At 37.3% G+C, this 10,376-nt stretch overlaps 1 protein-coding gene across 1 annotated transcript; it reads left to right on the top strand.

The window, feature by feature from the left end:
- The first annotated feature begins 3,589 nt into the window (after positions 1–3,589).
- Positions 3,590–7,746, top strand: LOC131317320 (protein BUNDLE SHEATH DEFECTIVE 2, chloroplastic). Its single transcript, XM_058346881.1, has 5 exons — positions 3,590–3,835; positions 3,970–4,067; positions 5,550–5,616; positions 6,321–6,417; positions 7,465–7,746. The coding sequence occupies exons 1-5, from the start codon at positions 3,778–3,780 to the stop codon at positions 7,541–7,543; spliced, it is 399 nt and encodes a 132-aa protein (XP_058202864.1). The 5' UTR covers positions 3,590–3,777; the 3' UTR covers positions 7,544–7,746.
- Positions 7,747–10,376: the final 2,630 nt, after the last annotated feature.

The following is a 10,376-nucleotide window of genomic DNA, read 5'->3' as shown; positions in this document are numbered from 1 at the left end:
TGCTCTTCAGTCTCTTGAATACCTGGCATGAAACGCCAGCCCAACGGCACTATAATGAGTTTTGAAACTCAGTAGATAATCTCAACCCTACTAACCTCTTATCTTACAATTAACATTCAATAATAACAATAATATCACAATTGATAATATACGAAGGGTACAGAATAATAACACATCGTCTTTTTCTTTACTATCCATCATCTTACATGAAATCTAAGGATCATCTCCACGAGATCCTTTCCTCCCACATCCACTAACTACAATCGTCTCATGGGTCCACCCTTCCTCTTGCTTATCCTGCACCGGGGTCCTAGGTGAGCGCACCTAAGTTATGTACCGAGCATGTTCTTACTTAAGACCATAACAGGAGGATCGAGTCATCCCATGACGTATCGTACATTAGGATCGGACATCCACTACCCCACGTTAACTATAACCGTCTCATGGGACCTATTCTCTTTTCCAAAGAGAAACTTCCCATGACGTATCACACATTAACGTCTCACTAACTATAATTATCTCATGGGACCTATTCTCTTCCTCGAAGAGAAACTTCCTATGATGTATCATACGTTAGCGTCACAACACCGGGCCTCGCAGGTAACCCATTTCAACACAGGGCCCCATAGGTTACCCTTGCCATCACCATGGCTCAAATCACAATTCACATACTCACACTTCCAACACTTTACCAATTTCCATTTACTTAATATCGTCTATATGAGTCGCTACTCGTAACCACCCCATGAACCTAAGTCCAATCTAGCAATTACAACAATAATACTTCATAATAGCTTAATCAACAAACAACATGTATCTCAAAATGAAGGCAAGCATAGTAATTGGTATTGTGCAAGTATGTAAACACATAATATTTTATGATTGGCCGATGCCCTTAAGATTCGTTGACAAGTAAATTGATAATAGTTTTTATTAATTTCTTTTTAGGGTCGTTAACAATAAAAATAATAATACCAAAAATAATTTTATTCTTTTCTAAACCTAATACTTTTAGTTACTAAATCCTTTCGAAGTAGAAAATAAATCACAAATCCCAAAATATAGTCATAGACGTATCCCAAAAGTTTAAAATTTCAGCACATGAGGTAAAATAATAATTTCACGTAGTTTGGGATTAAATTTTAGTACAAACCAAAACACAGGGAATAAACTGTAATTTCTGATGAATGGCTTCATGATGACGTCAGTCATCATCTACCCAGAGCACTGTACGAACTCCTACGCAGGTATACATATATATATATATATATATATATATATATATATATATATATCATATATATAAGGTTTAATCCGGAACTTTGATCTGGTCGTGTGATCAATCCCGACATCGAAAATGGGCTTATTATACCTTTCCGGAATCGTCTCGACAAGACGAACAAGATGAACGGATTAGATTTTCCATATGAATAGTTTCACCAAAAAAACAGATCTGAACAGAAAACGGGAATTTTCGATTTCTTCAACGCACAATGTATGGATTGTTTCTTTTCAATTTCTATCATTACAACTAATATAATAGCACATTTATATACTTAGGAGAAAGTAGGGGAGCGATTATACTACCTCGAATTCGGTTACAAGCGAAAAAACGGATTCTGGATGGTTTCAGAAAAAGGAAAAAGACGGTGGCAGCGGAGAACTCGGGGCTGACTTTAGTGGTGGGTGTTTCTCTCCACAATTATGCAGCTACGAAATTGATCTGACTATATATTTTCGGATTATAAGAGGTGTGGGTTTTGTATAGAGAAGTGAGAGAGAGGGGGTGCAAGTGTAGAGATAGTAGGAGTGTGGGGGATAAGTGTGGAGGTGATGGAGTGTGAGAGGGAACTAAGAGAAGGAGAGAGAGTGAGAGAGAGGGCTGCCGAGAGTGGTGAGAGGAAATCCCATAAATTATGGGATGGAAAAATGTTAGGGTGTGGGTGAGTTAGTTAGGAGAGAATACAAGATAAGTATAAATGCATATATGTAAGGTTTAGAATTATCTTGAATAAATACTTATGATTAATTCTAATTATACATTTAATCAAGTAGTCATATTAATGAATCTAATTAATTAACGAATTAAACATTAACATTTCAATTTTTTATTTATCTAAAATTTAGGAATGTTACAAGTACATAACCTAAGAAAAAAAATAAAATGGTTAGTATACTTTAACTTCATTATGCTGGAATCATTTCAATGTTTAAATATAATGTATTGGAAAGCAAAACTCTTATGATATAATAAGTGTATGTTCCAATAAAAAATCTATGTCTGTTAAGCCGGTCTTTCGGATTCAAAATCCTGGCTCCGCCACTAATTTAAATATGTCAGTTATTTCCACTAACCTATAGCAATAAGTTGTAGATGGTATATGGGTGAGTGAAGAAAAAAAAATAGAAGGAAAGATGAAAGAGGAAGAAATTGTGATCGAGTTAGTGTGATATGACAGAATACAATAACTTGTAATCCAAATCCCCCCACCAAACCCCAAGTATAATATTGTACTCAATTTGCATTTGGCAAGCAAGGAGAAATTGGGGAAGATTTCAAAGTTGGATATATTACGTGGTGACAACCAGAGGAGGAAAAAACCAAAAACCAAAAATTCACGGCGGTTCGAGTCGTGCTAATGATCCTCTCTCGAATTTGGTTCTCTTGCGAAGTCCAGCTGTGGCCCATTAGCTTTTGGTGGAGCGGTAGTTGCTATGGCTCTTTGGTCCCTTTCGGAGTCGCTGCGGATCTAAAGTTCCTATAATCTTGTCCAGGGGAGGGTTGCTATGCCCGATCACCCCTCCTCCACCCTTTTTGCTTAGCAATTTGTACGAGAATTTCTCTCTTTGTACTCTTTAAACTATCATAAGTCCATAAAATCACAAGTCCATTTGTAAGTGGAAATTAAGAAGACAGATAATTGAGTTGAACGAGATGAAAAAAGTATTATTCAAAATATTAACAAGTTTGATGTTTTAAACATGCCTATCTCGAATAGTTTGAATATTTTTTTTATAACTGAAAGAAGTCCAACCAATTTACGCACAGCTCAATAAATTCATGAAACACCAATCTCACGACCTACAAACGGGAGCCAAAGTAAAGCCGAAAAAAAATCCTCATGGACCTTGACAAGCTTTGATTGTTCTAGACATTATAAGTTGAATAAAGTAATAGCTTGTTCATACTTGGTTAACAAGCTTCGAATAACACTCAAGCTGGTTTACTTATTTATTTATGTAACAAATGATTCCAGAATGAGATTTTATCGATTGACCACAACTTCAAATTAAGTAGTTTAACTCTAAGAGGTAGCTCAAGTGGTAACATGGATGAGCTGTAAACTCAGACATTCTGAGTTTGAAACTTGACAATCTCTTATTTATTCCCTAGTCCAAGTATAGATGATCCATTTTTTACCAAACCAGAGACAAAAATAATTAAGGTGCGTGCGAGTTAGCTCAAAACATCCCTGAAAAAAGAATTCAAGTAATTTTGTTCGATTTGTTAGCATGACCAAAATTCATGGCTATTATGCCACGGTATTCAACTTAAAATAACCCCAAGGACGTTTTGGTAAGTTAACAATTCTGTTGTCTTTATCAGAGAGAGAGAGAGAGAGAGAGAGAGAGAGACCCTTATCTTGTTAGTGGATACTGCTGCCTCAGCTTGGATTCTTTAATCCCAACATCACATAACTCTCTTGCTTCAACTCCTCCCAGTTGCTTCTCAATCCAGTTATTTAGCTTCCAAGAGCTTGAAATTCCTAAAGGAAAATGGCCAACTCACTCTGTTTCACACCCCTTACCTCCATCAAAATCCCTTCCCAACCAGGTAATATTACCCCATACATCTCTGTATTTGTTATTGACATATCTTGCTTCTAATTTTTCTTTCTTACAGTTCAAAAAAAACCTTCATTTTTCTTGATGTAGCATCTTTATTCAAATGGGTATTTTTGGTTGTAGGGCTTATTGCTGGCAATTCTACTGCTCGAAAGGTTATTTGGATCAATGATACAACTCGGAACTGTAAAACTGTAAAGTTGCAATCTGTTCAGGCTAAGGTAATCTTTGTTTGGTACAATATGTTGAGAGGACATTATGTAGCTAGCAAAGTCTTAATTTGAAGTGAAGTGCCATAATTTTGGAACAATATTGGTAATTGGCTCGTACCCATTTGTTTATCTGAATATTTTGGACTAGGAGTGGATTCAGGGACGGAGCTAGGATTTATCGGGATTGGAGGCCGAAACTTAGAACTTGGAATTTCACCCATTTACGTGGTTGTTGAATTTTTGAGTTTTCCTTACAAAAATTTGAAATCCAAACATGCAATTGAAGGAGTAATCTATTCCTACTTTCCAAAACATTCATACACGTATAAGATGAAGTAATTTTTTCCACTATACAGCCGCTTTTATTTTATTTTCTGAAGTTTCAAGAAACCGATATAGCACATTATGAACATTTGATGTTTATTTTACACTGTATATAAGGTGACTTTAGCAAAGTTGGGGGTGACCCGGGCCTCCCCTCCGGCCTTACCTTTACCTCCATCCCTGGATGGAATGGTTGGGCTGCTGGGTTATCAATATGAAGAGATGAGAAAGAGTATGTTAAAAAATGGCACTTAATTTTCTGATACTGGAAGAGGAAGAAAGGGATAGCACAGATTGAGTTGTAGAGGAATATTTAAGATTGATTTCCGGGGAAGCTTTTCCTTGACATCGCGAGAATCTATTGTCTCGCGATGAGGAAGAAAGGGATAGCACAGATTGAGTTGTAGACTCTCACCATTATACATCAAAGTTGTGGCTAAATGTTTACGGATTCTGGAGGAGCAAGCGGTGCTAGAGAAAGGATGACTGGAATGATGCCCTTTTGAGCTATATATACTGCACCCACGAAGTCCTATGGTTCAACTAATTGAAAAATGTTATAATTTGGCTGTGATTCCTATGGTTTGATTATTTGAAAATTGTTATAATTTGGCTGTGAATTTGCATTTTTCATTGCAAGTATACATAGGTGAGGACAACAAGGGATATAACATGAGACCGTGAGAGGGGACCAAAATATGGAGTGGGACCAGTAGGAAGACAGGAAGCAACATATTTCTGTTGAAATTCTTTTGTCAATTATTCAATGTTGCCTCAATCAGATTAAGATAAGGGAGAACTGTCTGACACGTTTTTTGAACTCAAAAGGAACTGGTTATTGCTTCAATGAGGGGTAAAATGTAATAAAAGATGCATTTACTGATTAAACATTGAGGATAGGGCTTGCTTGGGTTGACTTTATTGGTGATGACTGATGAGATTGCAGTGTGGGGCTACGGCATGTGGAATTTGAGAAAAACTCATTCACGGGCCTCTGTGAATAAGTTTTTACGGAGCGCGATCTCGGCCGTCCGAAGCCAAAATGGACGCGCGATATTGAGCCGCTCCGTGAATAAGTTTCTCTCATGGAATTTCTCTTATTCTTTTGTTGTTATTGTTATTTTAGTTCGTTCTGTGTGGACTTCAAAAGTATTGCTGATTATACAGGCTGCAGATGGCGACAAAAGCACTACCAAGACGAATAGCATAGTTTGTGCTGATTGCGATGGAAATGGTAAGTTGAATGATAGCAAACTAATGACTGCTCTGTGTTACATTAACTTTTTGAATCGTTTGATATGACATCCGTGATCGTTGCAATTAATTCTTTCAGCAATTTGATCTATAGGCTGAAGACGAAATTTGATTTGTTATCTTCTAGACTTCTAATGATTTAACAGAGTTATTAAATAAATGCAGTTGGAACAAATTTCAGGGACATTGTTTATGATCTTTTGGTTCAGAGGGCTAAGGTTCTTGTGTGTTGAGGATATACTAGAAGATTATTGGATTCAGAGAGCTTAGGTATTGTTGTGTTGGGGAAATACTAGACAATAGTTTGATTCGGAGGGCTTAGGTTTCAATGTTTTGAGATGAAATCGTGTTCTACATTTGGCCTACACTCACTTGCCTTTCTCGTTGGCACCATTACTAGTCTAACGTGTGTATTAGTCTTTCAGTTGAGTTGCTTTTCTCCATATACCCATGTACCGAGTGGTCCTTGTCGCTCTCAGGCACCGGATCTTCTCTCGAAATACACATTTTTGAGATTCCCATACCATCTTGTTGCTGAGAGTGACTCGGTACATGGGTACAGCAAAAAAGTGGGTAGAGAGGATCCTTGGCCCTTATTCAACTGCTCGTTTTTGAATGATCTGCTTCTCAACAAACATAAGCTCCTATGGGCTATCCGCTTGATAGATTCTACCCAATTGTCAGGTGCTCTACTGTGTCCAGAATGTCAAGGTGCTGGACTCAATCCCGAAGATAAACGTAATGGACAATTTAAAGCTGGCGGACTATGCTGGCTGTGCAGGTAATTATATTTTCCTTCTCCCATTTCGTCATTTTTTGATTCCATCGCTGCCTGGGAGAATCGGTCAGGGACTCAGACTTATGGTTAGATTTTCTGTTTGACACTTTTTGGTTCTGCTGAGAATTAAAATCACATGGATATTAATTGTGAAACTTAGGAAAGCAATTGGCATAAAATTGGCTGAAATTGTAAGTTGGTGCAGACGAATATGGGTTTCCATTTTGCTGGATTTGAGAAAATTCCATCGGGGAAATAGCTCTAGTAATTTTCCACGTGATCATGTTTACAGATGAGAGACAACTTCATCTAACAACTGATCTAGAATATAGACTATCTGCATTCTATAATGCATTAAAAACTGTCCTTGCGGAATCCATTGAAAAATATGTCTCGTAAATTCTCTTGCTGTGACCGTTCTTTCCCAAGTGTAGGTTCCATTGTTTTAAAGATATATCATGAATCAGTGGATCTTCATATTTGCTATTTACTTGATAATAACAACTGACCCTAGCAGCTTATATAACATTCTGGCAATAAAGTGGCCGAAGTTAAGAGTTGTTTCTACTTAATTTTTTGAAAACAAGCACCTTTATTTGGAAAGAACCAGATCTGGGTTTTGTGGGATACAAATTCCTTTTGTAAATTCCGCAGTAAGGGTATTGGCTTTTCAACTATTGCAGCACATTTGGGCTTTTACTATTCGATCTCTGATCTCTTTACTCAAACTCCAGCCCTTGCTTAAAATTTTACTCAAACTCAAAGCCGAATAGAAACCCCTTTTCAAACTCGCCCTATTCTTTGATTCAAAACGTATGCCCAAGCCAAATCTATAGCGAAACTTATGAAGGCCATTTTGTGTCTGAGAAATTCACAACTATTTCATCTCACTAAAGCTTTACTGAAATCTATGTATATGCTTAGATTTGAGTTTGTTGATTAGTGTGTTTCATATCAATTCAAGCTTTACTCAAACTCTTACTCGAACTTTCTGAGTAGAAGTATCAGTAAGGGATCGAGACACCTTTATTTATCATTTTGCATTCGCAGAGGCAAGCGAGACATTTTGTGCGGGAATTGTAATGGAGCTGGCTTTATGGGTGGATTCATGAGCACCTTCGACAGTTAGGATATCAGAAGTTCTTAGGATGTGGCTGTTCGTCGACTTGTACTGTAACTTAAGACGAATTTGTTGGACAATTTTCCCTCTGTTTGTTTGTATATTTCTGGTGGCAATGCCATGCATCAGCTTAGCATCCAAAAATTGCTTAGATACTTCTGATTGGTTATGGAGATTCGAATAAACCAATCCGAAAATTGTTGTTTTGGTTCTATGCTGTTTCATATTGCTACAATCGTGGTTACATCACATATTACGTTTGGCCATTTTTAGCTCTGTAAAGGAGTTGGAATCCTGAATCAAGGACTTTAGTTAGTTTACCATTGTTGGAACTGACGACCCTGCACACCGATGATCAAATGCCACTAGGACCCCAAGAAAAAATTGTTGGAGAATGCCTTGAATTTGTCGCAATAGCGATAGCAGCAGAAGAAACTAAAATCGGAAGCATTCTGGTTTTCTGATCCGGACCAGAGTCACGGTGGTCCGGACCAGCGGGACAGATTTTCTGCATTTTGTTATTTTGTTCCAGATTTTTGTGACCTATTATAAATAGGGGTCTTGGGGGCTGCTATGGTTTAATGGTTCTTTTGTTCAAGGGCTTAGATATTAGGGTTTTGTTCATCGGGTCCAACCAAGGGTTTGTGTCTCCCTTTTGGGTTCCACCAGAGATTTGTTTATAGATATCTGTTGGGTGCTTCAAATAGAGTTACAGGTATAGTGAGCTCCTCGTTTCTTTCTCCATTTATAGTGAATCCTCTTGCTCTTTTTTCCCATGGAGTACGTTCTTACTTTGTGCTTGAGCGAAATCACGTATATCTTTGTGTTCTTGTTTATCACTTATTGATTTGTTATATTCTCAATTTTATTTTCGGCACAGCCAAAATAACAACTTGAGACTGGCTTGACGCAAAACAAGATAAAATACCCATAAAAAAGCACCCACAAAAAGCATCCTAAACTACCTCCTCAAAATAGAAAACATTAATACGAAGCTAACATGGCTCTATAATGCTCCCCATCTATTTCCTCCATTTGTTCAATCCTTCTAATCACTTCCTCCTCCTCACCATCATAGCCAAAACCTAGTTTCGTCTCGAATTTTCAGAGCCTCATCAAGAATGATTCTACTTCTATTATTAATTCCTTCAGATTTTTTTTTGAAACAGCAAAAATTCATTAATTTTGAAATTGTTACAAGACTAATAGGAGCAAGGAAACAGCATCATCTTCAAACGAATAATTCTGCCCAATCCGAGACCCAAAACCTACAATTGGTAAGAAACCAATCAAATGACACCCATATTGAATTTTCATCTGCCTCTCTTTTACTCGAGGGGCCAATGGTAATTTACGTTCACTAGATCAGCAAATATATTTTCCAACAACGCATGGTGTCTGAACCATCTAACACACACTTATTCATGAATTGACCCCACAAGAGTTCATCGTCATATAAGTTTGTTTGCCTCTCTGGCCAAGTTATTAAAGATAAAAGATATGCATTATTGTGCTGTTTGGATGCTTAATGGGAATCAAATGTATAAAACCACAACTCCTGGATTTAGGAAAATACCGATGCCGATGTGAGGAAACCAACTCAAACAAACTATTTGAGATTGACATTGAAGAACGGATCTTTGAGATTGATGTTGTTCTGCTATATAGCACCAAAGACACAAAAGAACGGATCTTTGAGATTGACATTGAAGAATCACAAGAAGAAAAATGTGGATATATTTTTGTGTGCTCCCAGTGCAACTTCCGCTGGTAAATCTGTCCCAACATGCCCCTGTCCCGCAATATTTGCAACAAAACAGTGACAAACCTTAAAAGCATATTTGCAAGATGCGATAGATACCACAATCTCAAAGAGTTTCTTTAATTTTTTTAACTTTGTATCCGTCGGATTGAATGCATATTTCTTAATTATAAACCTATAATCTATATCCTAGTTACACGTTTCCTAATAAATCCTTAAATATATATCCCTTTCCTTAATTTTGTTCCATTTTCCGAATTTGAGTAAATCAATTGACCCTGTTCAATAATGTAAACGTTTTGAAACATTTCTGAAATGTTTCTCTGTTCCCTTTTCCAATTGATTTTCCCATTTCACCTCTCTCTCTCTCTCTCTCTCTCTCTCTCTCTCTCTCTCTCTCTCTCTCTCTCTCTCTCTCTCTCTCTCTCTCTCTCTCTCTCTCTCTCTCTCTCTCTCTCTCTCTCAAATGCAGGACCTTTCAGAAGTTACCACAACCATCGCCACCAGCACCATCGTACACCACCGCAAACCACAAACCACCGTTGTCGGCAACAACAACCACAAGTCCTTCATTGTCGGTCGTTTTCTCAATTAGGTTTCTTTCTTTATATATATATTTTTCTCGATTTCTCTTACTTCAAAATAATTTCCTACTTGATTCCCTACCAACTGTAATTTTTTTGGATGCTTTTGTAGTAATCTGCAGAGAAGGTTTGATTCACTTAAAAATACCACGTTGTAAGTTTTGATATGATAAGTTCAACCTTTTCTTATGGGGATTGCATTGTTCTATTTTGAGTTGAGTTGAGTTGTGTTGTGTTGGTTTCGTTAGGGATTTATTTTGACCATAGTATTTACGCAGAGCATTCCTCTCTCATTTACCCGTTCGTGTTTACCAACGTTGGCTCCTCCACAACCGGAGCCGCAGACCTCAGCTCCGAATAAATATTAACTACTGTGGTATCTATAGCATTTTTTACTTATTCGCTAAATCTCATGTTCTCTCTATTTATCTCAATGTTTGTCTAATTTTGAGTTTTGTTTCATTTTCTTTTTAGCTGGGAAGGCACTCTATTAATG

The sequence above is a fragment of the Rhododendron vialii genome, chromosome 1a (genome assembly GCF_030253575.1).
Source record: "Rhododendron vialii isolate Sample 1 chromosome 1a, ASM3025357v1".
NCBI classification, from domain to species: Eukaryota; Viridiplantae; Streptophyta; class Magnoliopsida; order Ericales; family Ericaceae; genus Rhododendron; species Rhododendron vialii.
Note: the sequence above shows the minus strand (reverse complement) of the source record. Positions and strands in the feature narration are given on the sequence as shown.

Coding starts and splice junctions, on each gene's coding strand:
- LOC131317320 (XM_058346881.1), top strand. CDS start 3,778: ATGGCCAACTCACTCTGTTTCACACCCCTTACCTCCATCAAAATCCCT. Junction 3,836..3,969: donor CAAAATCCCTTCCCAACCAG/GTAATATTACCC, acceptor TTTTGGTTGTAG/GGCTTATTGCTGGCAATTCT. Junction 4,068..5,549: donor TGCAATCTGTTCAGGCTAAG/GTAATCTTTGTT, acceptor CTGATTATACAG/GCTGCAGATGGCGACAAAAG.